Source organism: Apteryx mantelli, chromosome 9 (assembly GCF_036417845.1).
Source record: "Apteryx mantelli isolate bAptMan1 chromosome 9, bAptMan1.hap1, whole genome shotgun sequence".
In the NCBI taxonomy this organism is placed as follows: Eukaryota; Metazoa; Chordata; class Aves; order Apterygiformes; family Apterygidae; genus Apteryx; species Apteryx mantelli.
In genome coordinates, this window is record NC_089986.1 from 28,134,184 (window position 1) to 28,154,993 (window position 20,810).

The following is a 20,810-nucleotide window of genomic DNA, read 5'->3' on the forward strand; positions in this document are numbered from 1 at the left end:
AGGCGAGCCATATAATTGAATAATGCAGCTGCTCAGAGGACAGAGGTTACTAAATCAGAACACGACAATTCTCCCAAAAGACAGGGAACTTTCTGCCCGTCTGTTTACTCTGGAAGTGAGCAATTAAAGGGTTTCAAGGCTAACTTTCAATTGATTCTGAAGGCTAAATCGGGAGGAACAACCCACACACGAACTAATTTGAACTGCAGCTTCGGACAGGGCAGGTGAGGCTGTAGCTCCCGGAGCCAGCTAGCTGCCAGCTTCCACGGCGGCCTCGCACTCACTCCCGGGCCAGCCGCACTGCAGCGGCAGCGGCGGCAGCCAGCGCCCACCCGGGGCCCCCAGGCCCGCAGGCAGACCGGCTCCTGCACTCGCCTTTGGCCCTTCTAGCTTCCTCTAAAGTTAATGCTCATTTACTTAATTGGTAGCAAGCACATAAATTCTATTATTTAAATGGTAAAGTGTTTATTATTCAAATCAGTAGATAGATTTTTTCATCTCCCATCCTGGAAGCATTTTTAGCAGCTATGCCTCAGACTGGCTGAAGGGAGAAGTTGGGTAACTATAGTATATATAGTTCTGGGCAGTGTGTTGAAACACTGATCTATTGGTTTTGGATTTTAGTCTCTCAGAAGTTTTCCCACTGTTCTCCCAAGGCATCATCTTTGTTAAAATAGCCATTTTACATTGCCATACAGTTATTCATTCCCTCTGTTGAAATAGTCTTTTTTCTCCCAGGCTTCTTCAATTCCCCCAGCACTTTAGTCATCGAACTAAAACCAAAATCTTTTCTAGAACAAGAAAAAAAAAAGGAAAAACAAATGAACCGCTCTGAGCCACAAGCGCTGTTTTCACTGCCCTGTAGCCCTGGGATGATTTGGAACAGGAATGACCCGGGGGGCTTGGAAAGGGGCCGGCGGTGCTTTTATCCATCCTTGGGTTCAGGTCTCCCACACGGTGCTGCACCGGGCCAGGCGCTGCGCCACCGCCCAACGGCCGCCACTGCCCCGCCCCGCCCCGCCTCCCGGCGCCCCCCGGCGGCGGCCGCCCGAAGCCGCGCGAGACTTGGCTCCCGCGAGACGAGCGCTTCCCTCCCCCCGCCGCCGGCCTCCCGGCGCGCGGGGGGAGTGGCCGGTGCTCTTGGCGCATGCGCAGGGGCGGCCGCCGGCAGTTCGGAGGGGAGGCGCCATTTTGGGCCTGTGCGGGTCGGGCGGCGGCGGCGGCGTCCGGAGGCGGCGGGCCCTAGCGGCGACTTCTGCCCTGGGGCTGTGCCCCGCCGCCAGCCGCGAGGCCCCGGCGGGGAGGCGGGGCCGGGCCCGCCATGGAGACCGAGTATTACGGCGGGGACCAGTCAGGTAGCGGCGCGGGAGCGTCCCTCCGCGGGCGGCCGGGGCGCTGGGGCCTGTGGGGGAGGTGGCGGCGCGGCGCGGCGGGGCCCCGCAGCCGGCCCGGGGCGCTGGGGTGACACCGGCGGGCCGGGGCAGGCCCTCTTCCGCCTGGCTGCATCCAAACGGCGCTTCGCGTAACGCCGTTTGCTCGGTATTTTGATGAACGTGTCGGTCAGTGCTCGCGTACCTGCCAGAAGTAGTTTCTGTGGTCTTCTTTTTGGGGAGTGTCTGTGGTGGGCTTGTGCCCGTTCTGAACCTCCCCAGTGGATATCACCTGTTTCTCTGTACTGGCTCAGTGCTGGAACTGGAATCTCCTAGTAGCACTTCCTGCCTTCCTGATCGTCATAACTGTCAATACTTTCTTAAACCCTGGGAGATGTCATTGAGTTTTACTTTCTTTCCTTTTCTTCCTTTGGAATAGATGATGGTGGAGCTACTCCAGTGCAAGATGAACGAGATTCAGGATCTGATGCTGAAGATGAAGTAAATGAGCAGCATTCCGGATCTGAGAATGGAAGTGTAGGGCATCAGTCAGAGGTACACTGAAACTTTGTTTTTAATCAAATAAGTAAGTTGTTTGTTGGTTTTGGTATTCTCTTAGCTGAGGCTTACTGTCTTCGCTGATTTGTTTTTAAAGGTGCTGTCAGGCAAAACTTTACTTTCAGAAGGAACACTGACAAGTAATCCCTTGGCGAATAAGTAGGGTAGTTCTTTTTCCCCTTAATTACCATAATGGTGTTCCCTGTTATATAGAACAAGATTAATATTGTGCTGCTCTGTTGCAAGAATATTATTCTTGGTATTGTTAGTGGTAAACTTTTTAGATTTGAAATCCTAATACGAATTTTGAGAAATCTTGAGTTTTGCCTTAAAATTTTGCGTGTTAATATAAAACCACATGTTGTAGTGGCATACTTTTTCTTGCTAAAGAGTAAATACTCTCCCATCTTACTTCTCTCAGGTATGAGAGAGAATTGCCTCTCAAGCCTATTTTGTGCAATGTTTTTCTCCTTGTCTTTCACAAAGGAGTAGATCTCCATGTGGAAAAGAGACTAAGGTTCCTATATAGCACCTCTCTTTCCTCTGAAGGGCTTTTTGTTCTGAGAACCCTACACTGTGGAAAGGGTGAAGTTACTTTGATCCAGGGTTGTATTTGGAGGAGAGTTGCTCAAATTGTGGTTTGAGTTTTGTGGGTGGAAAGAGCGCTCTAATAGAGGTGAAGGCTCCTTGTGGATCTCTAGGACACCTCCTGGGCTAATCTTAATTTCCAGGGATATTTTTGTGACTTGAGATAGAGATCCTCTTTTCCAATTCCGGACTGTGTGATCTCTGCCAAACAAACTTTCTCACTGAATGTTTCTTGTTAGGACCTTATCAGGAAGGGATAATTTTGGCCTATGAAATTCTGTCTTCTCTTAGTAAAGTTATGTTTTGGTGAACTTTCTGATAGTCATCAAAATTGTAATCGTCTGCTTTATTCTGTTCTGCAAATTCTATTGCATTTTGTGTAAAGTTCAGGATTGGCTCTGACTGTGTTTTCAGTGGCTATGTATTGTTAAAAATTGCCTAAAATATGTAATGTGGTATACTGTAACAGACTGAAATGCTTCAGAAGGCTTACAGGTTCACTCTGCTATGGTATAACTTGCAAGTCATCTCCCCCCCCCCCCCCTTTTTTTTTCTTTATTGGCATTCTTGCTTTCATCAGAGCTAGAAAGTGGGTGAAGATTTTTCATAAGTTTAAAATGAAAGTTCTTCCAGTTTATTTGAATTTGAGTGTAAAGCAGAGTTTGGAGGGGTTTTTTTGGGGGGGTGGGTGGGTAAGTGTTGCTATTTACAACAGAAGAAACTGGTTTGGTGTTAGGCACTATCTCCTATTGTGACAGTCAAGAAATGCTTTGGCAGAGGAAGAAATGTTTTTTCGTGTGAGAGAAATAACAGTGTCTTTGATAAGGATTTAGTACTTTTTTAACTCCTATTTTCATCTAAAGCATTGCTGATGAGAGCACAGAGAGTTTTGTTGCCACTTTGATATAATTAAGGTTTTTCTTTGATGTATAAAAACTTGGTCAGTTGATTTTACTCATCTATGTTCTTGTGAGTTTTTAAGTTTATCTACTGTGCTACAGTAATTGGAAATCTGGCATAAAGAAAAATGGTTGACTTCTTATTTGTGTCTTCAGCAAGACTTTTTCAAATTTAAATAACCAGAAAATATCATTAGGCGCTATCATCATCATTGACTAATCTTCTTCATGTACCAGCAGTATTTTAAAGGCTTTGTTCTGTGATGGCTGTTGAATCTTCCTCTGTGGATAAAATACTTTGGAAAGTCCAATTAAAAAAAATCCCAAACCCTAAGCAATTAAAAAACCCAGACAAAAACAACCCTTCTGCTTGATTGTAGATGTGTACCTTCAAGCTTTAATGCTTGATTTGATTCAGTTCGAATCATAAACATTTGGGGTTTTTTTAAGTATTTTCTTTTGCTATGACATTCTTAGTAATTTGATGTTTTTCCTGCATCAAATTCAAAATTCAGCTCAAATGATAATGTGTAGCTACTCTCTCTGAAAGGAGTAACTTTCAGTGATTTATCATATTATTTATCCTAAAATATCTCTCACCCTCTTATTTCCTTCATCTTTAGGAATATGTGGGAGGAATGACATTCAAAGGTAATAAAACCTTTGAGACAGCCTAATCAGTTAAGTCTATTTAATTACTATTTCGTCTCTAATTTAGAACTCAGATATAAAGAACTGAAGTTTTAAATTTTCAAACTTTTTTTTCAGGTTCTTAACTTTAAAGAAAAGGGGGATCCTGAGGAATTACTTATGTAGGTCTCAGGTATGTGGGTTTTTCTTTTCCACAATTCTTTTCTGGCTTTCCTTCCCCCAGTCCCACTTTATCTATAAATGTTCTCCTTGATGTCCTTACCAATTCTGTTTTAGACAAATAGATAACACATAGTTTTAGTACAGTAATGAATATTAAATCATGTTTACAGTGTTTGTTCAAGTCAGGCTCATACGGCATCTTTAATGACTTAGATTCTTACACTTGTACCAAGTCCCAGCTATCTTCATGAATTTAGTTATGGTTTGACTGCAACTGTTAACAAACATACAAATATCTCGGATTTTTGAAAACAACATAATTTTCTGATCTGCCTGTGATGATTAATCTATGCCTTAGTTTAACAATTGTCATTCATGAGTTTGTAGTGGATAGGTCAATTTTGTTGAACTTACTAAATTATCAGAGTATTGCATCTTAAAAGTGGTTGCATGTTGATCCAATAAACTACTTGCTAACTGAAATTTTATGTAGAGGGATAACACTGTAAATCTGATTTTGATGTATTCCTTATTTTATACTGTACTAAAGCCTCATATTGTAGAATTATGTCAGTTAAAAAAAATTAAGGACATCTGAATTAAAAAGTTTATAGATAAAGAGGAGGAAGAAAAGAAAGCAAAGGAATTAGAGAAAAATGCAGTAACAATTACCTGAGACCTACTTGTTTGTGAGGATGTCTGATCTTTTCTTTAAGTATTTAGAAAAGAAAAAATAAAAAAACTATAAAATTATGCATATGATTTCTCTGAATGCATCTTTTTAGAGACGAACTAGTAAAAAAAGGTGGTGGGGGAGACTATTCTACTGAATTTAGTCATCTTACCATAAAGTTGCATCTGCTTTATGTACAAAGTATATCCCAAAACATCCACAGATTCATTATTTGTATTCAGAATACCTTTGCATTGATGCTTGTGGACAGGGCATGTCTGTTCTACCTAGGCTTTGAGCAAGTCAGCTGTGCCCCAGCTCTGCTTTAGAAGATGCCTGGTTACATTAATGTGGTGCTGAGTCTGAGCTAGTTGTGTGTCATCTCTGCGCAGGGCTTATTGACTTGGCTAATATAACTATTTGGTTTTTGGGTTAGCTCTGGCTTGTGCTTTCTTGATCCAGGAATAGAGTAGATGGGTGCCTGTCTGCCCAGTCTCGATAGGGACACCTATATCTGCCTTTTCCTGTGTTTTCTCTAAGCAGTTCTTCTGTAGGTGATTACACTAGAGTGAGGTTCAGATGCTGTAATCCTCACTGGGATTCTGTTTTGCAGAGCACTCTATGAACACAGAGTAAGCTAATTAGGATGCATTTCTGCTCCCCTTCCCCAAACCTCTTCCTTCTAAAGAGCAATTGTCAGTTTGCAATAACAGATTAGAGATTCAAGATGTTCTAAAGTGCTTTAGTAATGCTGCTGTATAATTGTAAAGACTTCTTACCAAGTATTTTGCATAGAAGTTCTTTGTAATTTAGTAATATATTCTGAATATATAACCTGCAGCCACGCTTTTGACCTTAGAAATACTGAGTCGTTAAGAATCATTATGGAATCAAGTTGCTTTTTAATTCTGATTACATGTTCACCAAAGACTTTCTAGAGCGACAGTCTGCAAGGTGATGCGCATAATAGTTTAAATAGGAGTAGATGTATTATTTTCTTTGGTTTTGATTAGCAAAATCCCTTATTGCTGCTGACGTAATTACCAGTACCTATTTGGCATTAGCCATCTGAAATCAAGTGAAAACAAGTAGACAAAAAATTCAAACATTAAATGGGGGGTGATGAGGAAATGAGGATTAAAGAATTTCTATTGTAATAAGCTTCAACTACAGGGCAGACCTCTGCATTATAGTACTTCTCAATGATCCTGACCTATAACACTGCTGTCAGAATTACCTTTCCTGTTCTGTTTTGAGCTGCAGCTTTCTTCCATCTTAAATAATGCAGTGAGAGAAAGTACGTCACATACACACATTCCTAGTTTGTTAGTGGGTGATACTGTGCAGGAGAGGGCAACCAAATTAAGATTCTGATATAAGCTATAATGAACTAAGAGTAATTGGGCGTAAGGTCTTAGACCTCAGTTGTGCAGTTCTGTAACTTCCTAATCTCCATATCTAATTCCTCAGAAGTCTGAATTCAGATTCAAACTGAACCATGGTTTCTTTCTGTAGAGGTAACAAATAAATACTGAATATTACCATCAGAATTATTAGAAAGGCCTGCATTGCTGTAGTGACAGGAGCAAATGGTAGAAAGAGAGATACTAACTTAGATTATTGAAGCTGCTGTTTTGTAGCTAGCATTAAGTAACACGGAAATAGTAAAGCTATATTTGAAGTGCATGTTATAAAATTATGTAGTCCTGATTTTTCCATGGTGTAGTATCTTTCTGTCAGTAATTCTGCAGTCATTTACCAGTTAATATTTTAAAGTTTGTTAGCCAAGGGGATAAATGCATTGCGTCAGATCCCAAACCTTAAAAAGTGATGTTATTTACCACTTTGTATAATTCTGGAGAGCATAGTTCTTAAGTAATTTTAGTTTTAAATAAAATTCTCTTATTCATATATTATAAAGATTAATTGTAGTGTTTGGTTTAGATTCAGCATAGATTCAGCACCTGAACTATTGTGTATGGTTCTGAATGTGGGAGCAGGATGAATATAGGAAAAAAAAGAAAATAGATAGGAAGCCTGTCCTTCCAAGGAAATTAAATTGCTAACGGAAAAAGATTTGGAAGCTCCAAGACGTACAAGTCTTAAAGTATCTCCTAGGACAGTAAGTACTCAGTTTGCAAAGATGTTGGTGGAAGGAGTCTACAGCTGAGAAGACAAAGACAAAATCACCCCTGAGGAAAGGGCTCACCCTGGCTGAGAAATGGAGAAGCTGAAGTTGTAGAAAAGAAGTTTCTATTGCAGTATTGTTCTCTTTGGTTGAAAGCAGGATTATTGTGACGGTGACTGTCTTAGGTATGCTGAGTTAATGAAACGAAAATTTTAGATAGCCTAATGATTTTTCTCAGGTAAATGCAATATTGAAAAATTTTTTCAAGTAGAAAATTAGATTTTTTAGAAAAGGTAGAAGTCAAACTTTATGTTCTGTTATCAGTAATGATGTTGACAGGTGGCTTGCAAAAGATTTTTCCAAAAATGGAGTGTGTGGCTCAGTATTTTTGCAGTGTAAAAAATGAAATAAAGGATTGTATTTCACTTCTAGAGTTTTGAGAAGACCAGCATGTTCATGCATAGAATCTCTCAGATGTCTGGATAGGTATAGGAGTTATCAACTTAAAGGAGAAAGATATTAAATCTGTTCTTTTGAAATACATTCTCACCTCTCAAAACAGAAATTTATTGTTAATTGGTAGGCTTTCAGTCTAGATGTGCTCTTAAATAAGCTTTCTTGGCCAAGAGGGAAAAGGCACAAGCTCTTGAGCTCCACTGGAATGTCATGCATGTGTAGTTTGAGTAAAATGTACTTCATACAAAAAAAATCTTTGAAAACTTTTTTTTTTTTTTAAATCACTGTGGGAGGTTTTTTATTTGCCCTGTTTCTGGGGAGTCGGACTAAACCTTCTTGAAAGCCTGACTTATTTAAAAAAGTGCTAAATGTTCACCTTTGGGGAATCAGACCTTTCTTAGAAGTATTAATTTGAGAGTTCTTTTCATTGTGTTACCGTGTCCAAAATATGATTGAGCAGCAAAGTGGAGGGGCTTCCACTGATCTTTTAATATTTTTCTTGCTCTGAAATATTTGATAGCAAGTCCCTTGATGCGGCTTGTATAATAGTTATTTCTGTATAGAAAAATTTTCAGGCTGCAGTATCTTGAGCAATCAAATCGGGGGGAAGGCAAGCAAAAAATTAGAACGGCTTTTGTTTCCTTTTTTAGTTTCTTTGCTTAGTTGCCTGAGATTATTTTTCTCTTCTAGAATGAACACAGTGATGGAGAAGACGATGGTCAAATGGGAGAGCCTCGTATGACAGACTCTGAAAATGAAGATATTCCGAGGCAAAAAGACAGTGACTCAGATAATGAGGAGCCTCCAAATCACAATGTAAGTGATTCAGACAATGAAGCAGCTCACGGAGGGAAAGACAGTGATTCTGATACTGAGGACCGTCCAAATCAGCATTTAAGTGACTCTGAAAACGAGGATGCCTTAAATCATCGAGTGAGTGACTCTGAAAATGGAGAACCTCAAAGGGATCAGAGCAGTGATTTTGAAAATGAGGAATCACAGAAGCAGCCAGCTAGTGACTCGGAGAGCGAGGAGCTCCGCAAGCAGCCGGCTAGTGACTCGGAGAGCGAGGAGCTCCGCAAGCAGCCGGCTAGTGACTCGGAGAGCGAGGAGCTCCGCAAGCAGCCGGCCAGTGACTCGGAGAGCGAGGAGCTCCGCAAGCAGCCGGCCAGTGACTCGGAGAGCGAGGAGCTCCGCAAGCAGCCGGCCAGTGACTCGGAGAGCGAGGAGCTCCGCAAGCAGCCGGCCAGTGACTCGGAGAGTGAGGAGCTCCGCAAGCAGCCGGCCAGTGATTCGGAGAGTGAGGAGCTCCGCAAGCAGCCGGCTAGTGACTCGGAGAGCGAGGAGCTCCGCAAGCAGCCGGCCAGTGACTCGGAGAGTGAGGATGTTTCCAGACACAAACAAGAAGTAGAGTCTGATGATAGTGATGGGGAGGACAGGAAGGAGGAGGTGCAGAATGATTCTCATCATTCAGATAACGAACCTGTGAGAGAAGGATTTCAGGGCTCCGACAGTGAAGAGGACGGTCCTAAAAGACGAAAAATATCAGACAGTGATGAAGAAGAGAAAGAGGAGGAGAAGACAGTGAAAAGGAAAACAGCTGTACTTTCTGACAGTGAGGATGACAATGAGAAAACACGTAAGGAAATACAGTGTGAAAATAATGTGATGTGACAAGCAGTAGCGTTACAGTTGATTCATTATTTTCATGTGAATAAAGCATCTAAGGTGAATATGAAACTCCACAGCAAGTTTGTTTTTTAGATTGCAACTGCGCTTTGAAAAAGACACTGTTCTAAATGCATTTGCATGTGAGTGTATCTAACGCTTATGAGTAATAAGTAGATTTAATAGAAGTAAAAGAAGGCTTTTTGCAAAGAGTCTGCTTCATATGGCATCTGTTTTAGTGTTTATTATTCCTGTTACAATCATTTATTTAATACTTAGCTGTTACTTCTTTAGTCATTTTTTTCTGTGGTCTTTTCTTTTTCTTTTGAAGCTACGGGTGAGAATCAGTTTTGAAATTACAGGTTTTTTTATGGGTAGATGTTATATATATATGTACACACACATGCGTGCACACACACACATTCAGTTACTGACTGAATAAGATAGACTTTAGAATGGACGTGTTCGTTTGTAGAGAGGGCACTGATTTAATGTAGGAAGGCTAGTCAGCTTTGCTCTTGTCCAGACAGAATCTGAGAGAGAATAGCTATTTGGGAGGACCAGTTGTTTTCTCTGTTACTTGGACAAGTAATAATGCTCCTTTTTTTGGCAGCTGCAAAAAAAGTACGAATTCTTTCTGATGTCGAAGAATCAGATAGCGATGCTGCTTCAGAGAAATCTGATAAAAGGAAGAAAAATACTGTATCAGACAGTGAAGAAGAAGAAGAAAGGAAAGAGAATGCTGGGAAGAAAAAAGAAGAGAAAGATCTGTTTGGAAGTGACAGTGAATCTGGAAATGAGCAAGAGTAAGTGTTTCTGTGAATATGAATCCCTTCCGGGTTGCAGATAGTGAGACTGATCTTGATGGAAAATGGATGAATCCCAACCAGAGAATGAATGTCCACCTTCACTGGTGGTATGAAGAGAAAGGTCAATAGTAGGTGTCAGAATGAAAGGTAGATCTCCCCACAATCATATTAGAAACTTCCCAGGAAAATGCACTGCTCACTAGTGCTGTCTTAAATAGATGAATGTTACTATTGCTTTCACAGGAACCTGATCGCAGATATATTTGGAGAATCTGGTGATGAGGAAGAAGAGGAATTTACAGTAAGTGTTATTGTGGGTGGCTCTTGTTTTGTTGCCAGAGCTAATCTCCGTGGGAAGCTATTCCAGAATGCCTGTTCAGGTTTGAATTCATGTTCAGGGATATGCTGTATCAGTAGGGAAGCTTTATGTCTATGCCGGACTTGCTGAGGTAGTCTTTAAGTTAGGTAACTTCTACAGCTCTTCTGTTGGAAGAGTCATCTGTATGAAAGTCACAGGTGAAAATATGAAGCCTTGTTTCTCTTTGAAAGAAGACTGAAGAGGATCTAGAGGAAGCTTTTAAAATACCAGTCAGGTACCTGAGTAGATGCTCAGTCTCCATCTGTATGCTGACTTGCACTGTCTTTATCATCAGGGTTTTAACCAGGAAGACTTGGAAGAAGAGAAGGCTGAAACAGACATGAAGGAGACAGCAGATGAGTCAGATTCTGATGATAACATCAAAAGAGGGAAGCAGTAAGTCAGTGTGTTGTATACTCATTTGTTACTGGCAAATACAAGATTTCTGTGAAAGGGGTCCTCCAAAGACTGACTAGACATGCTGGTTTAGAAAAGCAGGGGACTGCATTTCTACAGTAATGTGTGTTCTCAAAGACCATGACATAAGTTCCTCTCTTCACTTCTACAATTGAGTCACTTTTCAATCAAGAGCAGATTACCTATGCTGCTGCTCCAGAGAAGAGTAGCTCCCATCAAAAGCTGAGTGAAACTAACATCTGATCAGTGTTTTTCTCCTTCTAGCAGTTCAGCATTGGGCCATGTGTAGGAGTATCGCAGTCCCAGGTGTGCTTCTCTGCTGGTGTTAGGAGACAAGGTGTGGCAAGACTTGCACTTAGCCTGTCTCCCATTTCCTTCTTGCCTGCTCCAGTAGTGAAAGAGCAGTGTATTGCCAGTATAGGAAAGCAAAATTCTTGTCAGCTTCAGTGACAGCTTTTGCCCATCTTGAACCCTGGGTATCAAATGCGTACATCATGTTAGCTATATCAACAAGCTAGAAGGTCATCTTGTAGGCTTTTGAGGGCATCTCTGAGCCACCAAAGCCTTTTGTTTGCTAGTTTCTCAGTTTGTAAACTGAGGATATCTAATTATTGTACAGGGACATTGAAACATAATACTTGTAGAATTCTTGGAGATTTTTGGAAAGGTTATGATGCAGAAATGCAAAGCTATTTTATATAAAGACAGAGTAGCCTTAACCCTCTTCTGACCATCAGCAAATTCTCTTCTTGCATTTCAGTATGGACTTCATGTCAGATTTTGACATGATGCTGCAACGAAAGAAGAGTATGAGTGGCAAGCGCAGACGAAACCGTGATGGTGGGACTTTTATTAGTGATGCAGATGATGTGGTCAGTGCGATGATTGTTAAGATGAATGAAGCTGCTGAGGTGAGTTTTCTAGGTTCCAAGGACACCTCAAAATCTAGTTCTGTTCTATGGGAAAATCTTGTATCAGGTCAAACATAGAAAACTGCCTTGTTCTCAGGAGCAATAATCTGTACATTACTGAGAGCTTCCAGTATCTAAATTCAAGAATTTTCTTCAGTTGAAATTCAGAAAAACTTTTCATATTAAAAAATTAAGATCAGTTAAGTCTGTTAAACCAGCTATATCAGCTGAGATCAAATGTTCAATAAAAAAGGAGTGAATACGTATACTATAAAATATGAATGCTTATCTCGAACACTGAGAAATGGACTATGTTTTAATTTCATCATACAATTACTTGCATATGTAGTACTTTGAGGTTTGTCCAGAATAAACAGTTAGGACATAACCTTTTCTAAACTGCTTGAATGATGGTACTGTGGTAAGATGACAGAGCAACTCAGTTATGGGAAAGAAATAAGCCTCGGCAGACTGCTTCTTTCAAGGAGTCATGCTTAACATGTTACTGTGCAGGGTTTATTGGAGTTGTTTTGTTTCTCAAGTATCTTTTGTTATCTCTCTAGTTTGGTTGGAGTAGTAGTCAAATGAACAAATAGCATTGCAAAAGTCATCACAAGCAGTTTGGGGGAATATGCAGGGGACTTTAGAAAGAGGAAGCTTACGAATATCAAGAAAGTATTTCTGAGAACAAGATAAGAAGGATGATGTGTTTGAGGAGGAAGGGGAGAGTGAGATAGTGATTTGGCAGACAACTGAGGCTTCCTTGGTCTTTGACAAGATCCTGGTCAGATGTTTGAAGCCCTAAAGTTTGAAATACTGGAGAGAAGGAAGAACTGAGCTCCAGTGCTGTGGATAGCTTTTGCTTGAGAAGGGCTTTTCCCCTGATTTTATTATCTGCTGAGATCTTAATAGATTTGGCTTCTTTTCACTAACTTTTTTTTTAATATTTTATATAAATGATTAGTGCTTGTCAAAGACAGCAGGTGTCTCTAGTTCTCTAGCATGTCCCTGTCAAACCATTTTGGGATATGAAGAGGGACAAGGGGGGAGAAGGGCATTAGAAGAATCTCTTTCATTGCAGTAAAAAAAAAAACATTGTAGAAAGAGCCTTCAGTGGATTAAGCGTGAGTGGAAAAGTATCACTGTAGCAGGAGAGAGGCCTGTTGATTGTAATGGGTCTTTTTGAGATGTGAGCCCAGGTACTGAACAGACATTGTGAGATTAGGGTGTTGGTAGTCTCTCTGAAACTGAGACTTTTTGTTTGTGCACATGGTGCGTGTTAGCTCTTATGTTAATTACATGGACCTTCATCCTAAACTTTAGGTTATACCATTATATTCTTATGTGCAGTGAATGTACGTATTTATCATTGTTTTGGTTGGTTTTTTTTTTTTTTACTGTTATTCAGATGAGATTTTACTAACAACGTTTCTGTGTTAACTGTGCATAGCTAATAAGGAGGACGCTGCAAAACTCCAGTTTATTGCAATAGTCCTAAAACTTTAAAGTAGAAAAATATGTAATTCTAGGGGGAAATCTCTTACATGAGAAGCTTTTAAGGAAAATGTTGACTAAGCAGGGACCCCTCTTTAGGGGTGATCTTTATATAAAATTTGTTTTGGGGCTGTAAGAAGGTGGAGCAGGGGATAAAGTTAGTGTAATTTCCCCAAATTGCACTTCTCTAGTAATAGATTGTCTTTATTGTAAACGTCATAAGGGATGAGAATTGCTGCTTTCCTCATGATTAAGTTGTACTACTTAAACTCCCTGCAGGAGGATCGACAGCTGAATACACAAAAGAAACCAGCACTAAAGAAATTAACTTTGCTACCAACTGTAGTTATGCATCTTAAAAAGTAAGTGTGTCATCCTCCCAGTTAATTATCTTGGGGTTACTGGAAATAGGAAGATTTGACAGAGTAACGTTACAGTTGTACCGAGTAAGTAACGAAACCTTTTTCTTCATTCCAGTTAAATGCTGGAGCTAGGTGGCCTCTCAAAAACGTAAAAGCTGATCGTTTAACTTGAAGCAGCCTAAAATGTACTATTGTACATCACATCTTAAGATTTACATTGTATGACTTTGCGGCTTCTCTTTACTTAAAACTTTCTAGGCAGGACCTCAAAGAAACTTTCATCGATAGTGGTGTTATGTCTGCTATCAAAGAGTGGCTTTCTCCTCTTCCAGACCGAAGTCTGCCAGCACTAAAGATACGAGAAGAACTTCTGAAGATCCTGCAAGAGGTTTGAAACTGACTTTAACCATATTTGATTCATGGCTTCACCATGGCTTTACAATCGTGTTTTAGGGAAATTTATGGAGGGAAACATACTGTTACTGCTACCAGTGGACTAGCACTGCTAGCAGTGAAATACAGGAAGAAGCAAATTGCAGAATGGATGTGTTTGGTTTAGAAATTGAGTCATTTCAATAAGTATTTCCTATGTTGTAGATATGCTGTCTAGCTGAACAAAATTTGACTAGGGAATTGTAGACACCTAATTGTTGCTGTTAAAAATTTTCCCCATGTTTGCACAATAAGGCAAATAGCTCTTCTAGCAGCAGGCCCAAGGACATTTCTAAAGCTCTAAAACATAAGAAGTAAGATTGTGCTGCAATCTGAGTTTGAGATCGCAGGTGAACTACATGCATTAACTTCGTTATCCTTCCTCAAAGAACTTGATGGTGTGGCATTTCTAGATTCCTGATAAATCTGAACTGCTATGTCACTCATCTTCCCTTTTTCTCTGTGGCTCGTATATTGTGATTAGTCACTTACATTATGAATGCACTGACGACAAATTAAAGTGTAGCATAGTCTCAATAATGAAGTAGAAGCAAAATTTCTGTTGTGGTACCATAACTGATTGAAGTTCTGTACGCCTTTGTCTTTGCATAAGAATTTGCAAAATTTCTACCCGAACTTAGATTATTTGGCCCTGCCTACTTGTTTCAAATATACATACAAAGTATATAGTTGTATCTAATCTGTATTTAAACTGCATTTAACCAAGTTGGGTCCAGCACTGTATACTAACTCTGCTTTATGCTGCCGGAATCAGCTTTTTTTTGTTTGTTTGTTTCTTTGTTTTCTAGAGTTGATGTAGTCATTGTATTGCCAGGTGAGCTAGGTGTTCATGGAGCCAACTTAGGTCTTTTTGTATCCATGGCATTGTTAAATTGCAACGCAAATAAATCAGTAACCAGTAGCTAAATGGACTCCTTTATGAGTTTTTCTCATTGGGGCTGTTTTATTCCTTTCTTTACTTTGGCTGTGGCAGATGGCTGTTTCTTTCCTCCTCTTTTTTGGCATAGTGAAGTGTGTGGTGCACTTGGGAAGCCTGTCATACTTGGTGTAAAGACCTTCAGTGTTTGTAACAAAGCTGGTTATTTGACACCTTTTGCCACATAGATTGTTATCATTATGAAATGAGTGCTTAGAAGGCAGTAGCTTTATTCTGGAATAATATTAGTAAAAGAGCATTTGGAGAAAATGCTTTAGAAACTTGGTTCGTTTTGTGTTTAAGAAACAAAGCTGTTAAGGTAAATTACTAGGTTTTGGTGTTTGATACTTTAACCTTTAACTGATTGGTGGTGCTAAAATGAAAAATACTCTCTTCTGTTATGATTATCACGAAAATAAGTTCTGCTTTTTGTAAAGTTCATTATCTGCTTGGACTTCAATAACAGCTGGCACTGTTAATGTTCAGATGTCATTTCTTGCTACTTTCTGACTGTTTTCTTTTATCTTCCAGCTGCCCAGTGTGAGCCAAGAGACCCTGAAGCACAGTGGGATTGGACGAGCTGTGATGTACCTTTACAAACACCCCAAAGAGTCGAGACCTAACAAGGATATGGCGGGGAAGCTAATCAGTATGTAAACCTCCCTTTGCGTTGCTTCAGTGACATTTCACTGACGACTTAATTTCTGCATCAGTCTTTCTGCTGTGTGTTTTTGTTAGTAGAGAGAATGATTCTGCAATATAGGAGTCTCATCTGTTTAATCACTTTGCTTGCAAAACTCTTAACAAACACTGTTATACTTACTTCCATATGCATCTTTATTGTTTCTTTCATTCTTGTTCTAAAACCAGAGGATGGCGTTTATTTTGCCCAAATTCTCTCTTAACTGGTTGTCCAGGCCTCATCTGTATGTAACAAAGGAAGAAGGTGCTGCTGGAAGACTGTTTATCCCACACTTTTCATGGACTTTAGAGGCTACCTAGATGTCTAAACGTTTACTTCTTAAGCAGCTGTAGTTATGTGCAGTGCATTCCATCTTGAATGACTGCAAACTGATTCTAAACTTGTTTTGTTCTCTAGGAACTATTTACATATTTCTAAAATAGCGCTCACTGTGGCATGCAGGAGTTCCCGACATTAAGTATTCTAAGGGCTGGGAGAGATTCCAGCAACGCAGGCATTAGCGAGAAACTTTATGGATGAAGGCTCTTTCTTATTGTCCAAGAGGTTGGGTTTTCCTGAAATCTTAAAAATCTTTAAAAATCATTTGTTTGATGGTAGAGAGGAAGCACAAATGCTTGCTGTGAACTTTGAAAGTGGTATTTAGGATCATTGGAATGCTTTGGAGGTAAACCTTTATATGCCTAGTGATGTGCTGAAGTACCAGGGTGTGGGTGGTTTTTTTTAACAGATGAATGGTCTCGACCCATCTTTGGCCTTACCTCAAATTACAAAGGCATGACAAGAGAAGAGAGGGAACAGAGAGATTTGGAACAGATGCCTCAGCGGAGGAGATTGAGCAGGTAGGAATAGCAGGCAAAAATATGAAAGCTATATTTCTGAGATTCCAAGAAAAATACGTATAAATTTTAAGAGGGAAAAAAGGTCAGAAATCACTATTCCTTTATTTCCCTTATCACACTTGATTGCCTTCTAAAATTACCATTGTTCCCTGTGTATGGATACCTGTAAATTTTTTTTTTTTTCTTGCAGCTCTGGTGGTCAGACCCCTCGCAGGGACCTGGAGAAAGTGTTGACAGGAGAGGAAAAGTAGGTTGAGTTGTGTGTGGTGGGTTTTTTTTTTTTTTTTTTGATTGGGGAAAAGAAAAGTATTTTAGCAGTGCTAACAGTATGCAGTTGCTCTGTGGTTTTAAAGGCAGAGGCTATGTACTTTGTTTCAGCAGAGGAACACACTGTGCTTGTTTCTGTTCAAGACTTCCGGCAGTAACATCTTGGTTTTTTGCAGGGCACTCCGACCCGGAGACCCTGGATTCTGTGCTCGCGCGAGGGTGCCAATGCCCTCCAACAAGGACTATGTGGTCAGGCCAAAGTGGAATGTGGAAATGGAGTCCTCCAGGGTAAGCACTGTGGTGTGGGGAAGAGCTTAGCTTCTTTTACTGACTCTGTCCTTGCGCTCTCTGCGGTTAAGCCTGGGAATCTTTGTCACCTTAATGCTGCTCTTACTGTACAATAGAGCACTTCTTTTCATGTGCCTTTCTAATTTGAGTAGACCGTAAGCTCTGCTGTCAAGTGGGCTATGTTAAGCCCGTCAAATTCCTTCACTCAGGCATCATTGCTTCTCTTATCAGAGAGAGATTTTAACTGTTCTATATCAAGGCTGAGAATCTGACTGAAGGCCTCTTATTTTAGAGCATTTTGAAATGAAGTAGTAATTTGATCAGTCTGTCACTGATGGTTTTTATACCTCTGTTTTTTTTGTATCATATTCTTCTCATAATATCCCAGTTTGGGAAAACATCAAAGTTTTGGTAAGAGTTAACAGCTTCAGTAGAGGCCTATGCCTTGCTTTATTTGATTCATCCACCTACCTTGTACATTTAATTTAAAGGCAGAGTACATGGTAAAACGTGTAAATGGAATAAGTAATAATGAAACTGTGCTCTTTCTGCTGTTATCTTTCCTTCCTTGCATTAATTGAGATATTGTTTCTAGCCCGGGACTATTAAGAGAGGTATTAGTCGCTTGGAAAAGCACAAGAGACGGTTTGCTGAACAGAAACGACTCAGCAAAGTGCATCGAGCCATCAAGTTCAGCATTGAAGGCAACAGGATGCCCCTGTAGCCATGACACTCTGCCTTCCCCAAGTTTGAGAGGTATCCCTCAAGGGAGGTGTGAACAGTGCATGTGCTTCAGCTGTGGGCAGTTTGCACATATAGGAAAGGAGTGTGTATCCCCCACCTTAAACTTGGAAAACTCTCCTTGTATTCCCTAATGTCTGTACTTTGACCTCAAAGGGAACGTGTACAGGAGAAAATACGCTGTAGCACATAACATCTACCGTGATATCTGCCTCTACAGCTTCAGGGTTCCCAAATGACAGGTATTAAATGAAAATACCTGCACTCAAAAGTAGTTTTGCGTCTGTGGTTTTGAATGCTTGACAGATAAGGAAGTCTAGCATTGTGAAACTTCTTCTGACTTAATTAGGCTTTCCAGATTTACCTGAACTGATGGACAGGAATTCTTAGCCCTTAATATAGTACCTTGTGTCACTGTATACTAACCTCTGTGGCTGATGTTTTACTGGTACAAACAAGATAAAAATATTTTTCAGGCCAACTTTTCCAAGGAAGTTAAGTGATGTGAGACATTAGGGGGTGGCTGACAGCAGGTAGAGAATGAGACCTCTGACGACTTGAGGGAGAAGAATCCCCTGCTGTGAATGCAGGGTGGAGGGAGATCGATCAGTGATATATATCAATGTGAGAATTGTTTTGACAATTTTTAGTCTGCATTTCAGTTCTGTGAGCAGGGGTGTTAAAAAATGGTAGATGACTGTTGATTTTAAGCTTCATATTTATTTATAAATCATTTTTTTAAAAACTGTGAAATTCCAGCTACAATTCCAGTAAACAGTTCTCTGTTTTATGGATAAAGCTCATTTTTAAATCAGTGTGTTGGGAGTTCCTTCCCCAGTGATGGGAACAAGAGGTTCAGATTCTAAAATATGTTTTTGTCAGATATCAAGTAGCATATTTTGGATATCTCTGTTTTTCCCAAACTTAAAAGGTGTAAAGTTTCCAACATTCACTTTTTTTCTGTTGTCTAAGGGGGGAAATTGCTTTCTAGGAAGTAGTGGCTTTGGATTGAAAGTACCTTACTGTTTGTCTTCAGTGGTGTTTCTCTATACAATCACTATAAAAGCCGTGCAAAATACCTGCTGCATCATCTCAGTTTTTCAACTGCAGTTAAACAAAATACAGAAATGAAATGCAATAACTCTTGTAATAATTTGTAAGGCCAGATTTCTTAGAAATTTCTTTTGCTTCCCTCATTCCTTCCTTTTTTTTCCCAATGATCTCTTTTTCTATAAGTACTAATCAGTGGCCTTTTAAAATAAATTGCAGTTTGGAATTGATATGTCAGCTTGATCCAACTCAGTTACTGTGGGGTCATATCTAAAAATTTTCCATCCTCAGGAGGGAGGCCTGTTTGTGTGACGCTGTAGTGAGGTGTGTTTCTGACACTGAACTCCAGTCAATGTAGATACTAGAACTATTCCAAACTGTATATTCAGCCAGCATGTAAACAACTAACATGGTTATGTTAACCCCTGTAATCTGAAAGCTTTACTGTGTGATGTTTGTGAGTGTGACTGTTTCCATATATGCGATGCATATATCGGGGGAACTGTTTATCCTTGTGGGAGGGGGCGGGGGACAGGCACAAAAAGAAGTTGGAAATCAGCAGTGACTTCATCAGACCCCTGTTGCAGGTTTGCAACCTTGCATGTATCACTTCTCTGGAACCTCTGGGACGTCTGCTTTTTTTCAGTGGTAATTATTAGTTTTATTTTTTAAGTTCCAGGGGACCTCTAAGAAAGGGGTGAGTCGACTGGACAAACAGATGCGGAAATTCACAGATATCAGGAAAAAAAGCAGATCGGCCCATGCAGTGAAAATCAGCATTGAGGGTAATAAGATGCCATTGTGACCCTCCGCAGAATACCCCATGACCTCTGCTGTAAGACATACACCCATAGACTCTTTGGAGACCTTTAAATTTTTTAACAACTTGTTTGGGTTTTTTTAGTGAATCTTTAAATTGTTGGTTCAGGTTCTGGTATAAGATGTTGTCTGAGGACTGTGAACATGGGGACTACTTTCTCCTGATTGATTGTATTTAAACTTGCTCTATTGTGTCCTTTGTACAGATCAAGTATTTGTTGTATTGCAACACTTTAGACAATAAAACATCCTTCTGTTTTTTTTGGGGGGGGCTGTCTGTTGTTTGCTCATGATGATATATGTGTGGAACGCTGAGGAGAAGAGAGTGAATATCTGAAATTTGGAGAGAAGTGTGTACTTGGTGTGTGGAAAAATCTAGTAATTGTCAATTTTGTGTTTACCATTTTCCATTTCCTCTTTATTTGGTGCCTTGAATTTTAATCAGTTGTTCCACATTTGGAGATCTGCATATATTGGATTTGATGTCAGAAATACTGACCATCTCCCACTCTAAGGATTCCTTTTTTCAGCCCACGCTGCAAAGCTCAAGAAGAGATCAGCAGGCCTACTGCTAAAAATTCCAGAGGTTTGGAGCTAAAATGCTTGCTGTAAGTAAGACTGCAATATTAAACTGTTATTGATCTTCCCTGATAAAAGATCGCGGCAAAGCCTTCCAAAGCGCATGCTATGGAGAAACAAATGGATGCAGCCGAAGGGCATGATGTGAAGTGTGATAGATAGCATGAACAGATTATTTTTCAAGTAAACCAGACTTTTGAATCAAGGTTAGTAAGACTGCTCAAGGAAACTGAATCTCAGATTGATAGGCACTCTTCTCCTCCCCCTGGCTCTGAATGTTTTATTCAGCACTTAGAGTGGCAGTATGGAGCCTTTGCTGCATGGGCTCAATACTGCCATGACGTCATTTTGTATGGCTGACAGCCGTGATCTTTATTTTATTTTATATATTTTATTTTATTATTATTTTATTATATTATTATTTTATTTTATATTATTTTTTTTAATGTTTGGGTAGCACAAATGTGTGTTGCTCTGTAGCCCACTAATGGCTTTCTGAAAAGTATATTTTGCCCATGGTAAGGAAGAGAATCGTATCTTGGCATTAGGGGGCTCATGCTGCTGTTTCTTTGTCCCCGATTGCTGCAGAAAGGCAGCAGAGCAAAACTCTCTCCTGCTGCCTCTGAAACTGTTTTTGTCTGCTGACCGGGT

The 20,810-nt window shown here is 40.1% G+C and overlaps 1 protein-coding gene across 6 annotated transcripts; it reads left to right on the top strand.

Moving 5' to 3' along the window:
• Positions 1 to 1,184: 1,184 nt before the first annotated feature.
• Positions 1,185 to 19,841, top strand: IWS1 (interacts with SUPT6H, CTD assembly factor 1). Of its 6 annotated transcripts, none has more exons than XR_010885051.1 (16): positions 1,185 to 1,355; positions 1,810 to 1,925; positions 8,176 to 9,124; positions 9,767 to 9,959; positions 10,206 to 10,263; positions 10,616 to 10,716; positions 11,498 to 11,648; positions 13,422 to 13,504; positions 13,763 to 13,892; positions 15,405 to 15,522; positions 16,304 to 16,415; positions 16,606 to 16,662; positions 16,859 to 16,970; positions 17,566 to 17,726; positions 18,188 to 18,335; positions 19,441 to 19,521. XR_010885051.1 is itself a non-coding variant. In XM_067301992.1 (15 exons), the coding sequence occupies exons 1-14, from the start codon at positions 1,322 to 1,324 to the stop codon at positions 17,692 to 17,694; spliced, it is 2,343 nt and encodes a 780-aa protein (XP_067158093.1). In that variant the 5' UTR covers positions 1,185 to 1,321; the 3' UTR covers positions 17,695 to 17,726; positions 19,435 to 19,517. The 6 variants fall into 6 exon arrangements, 3 of the variants coding, with proteins under 3 accessions (XP_067158093.1, XP_067158094.1, XP_067158092.1); XR_010885050.1 differs by having other exon boundaries at positions 19,435 to 19,517; XR_010885052.1 differs by lacking the exon at positions 17,566 to 17,726 and having other exon boundaries at positions 19,435 to 19,517.
• The last annotated feature ends 969 nt before the right edge of the window (positions 19,842 to 20,810 follow it).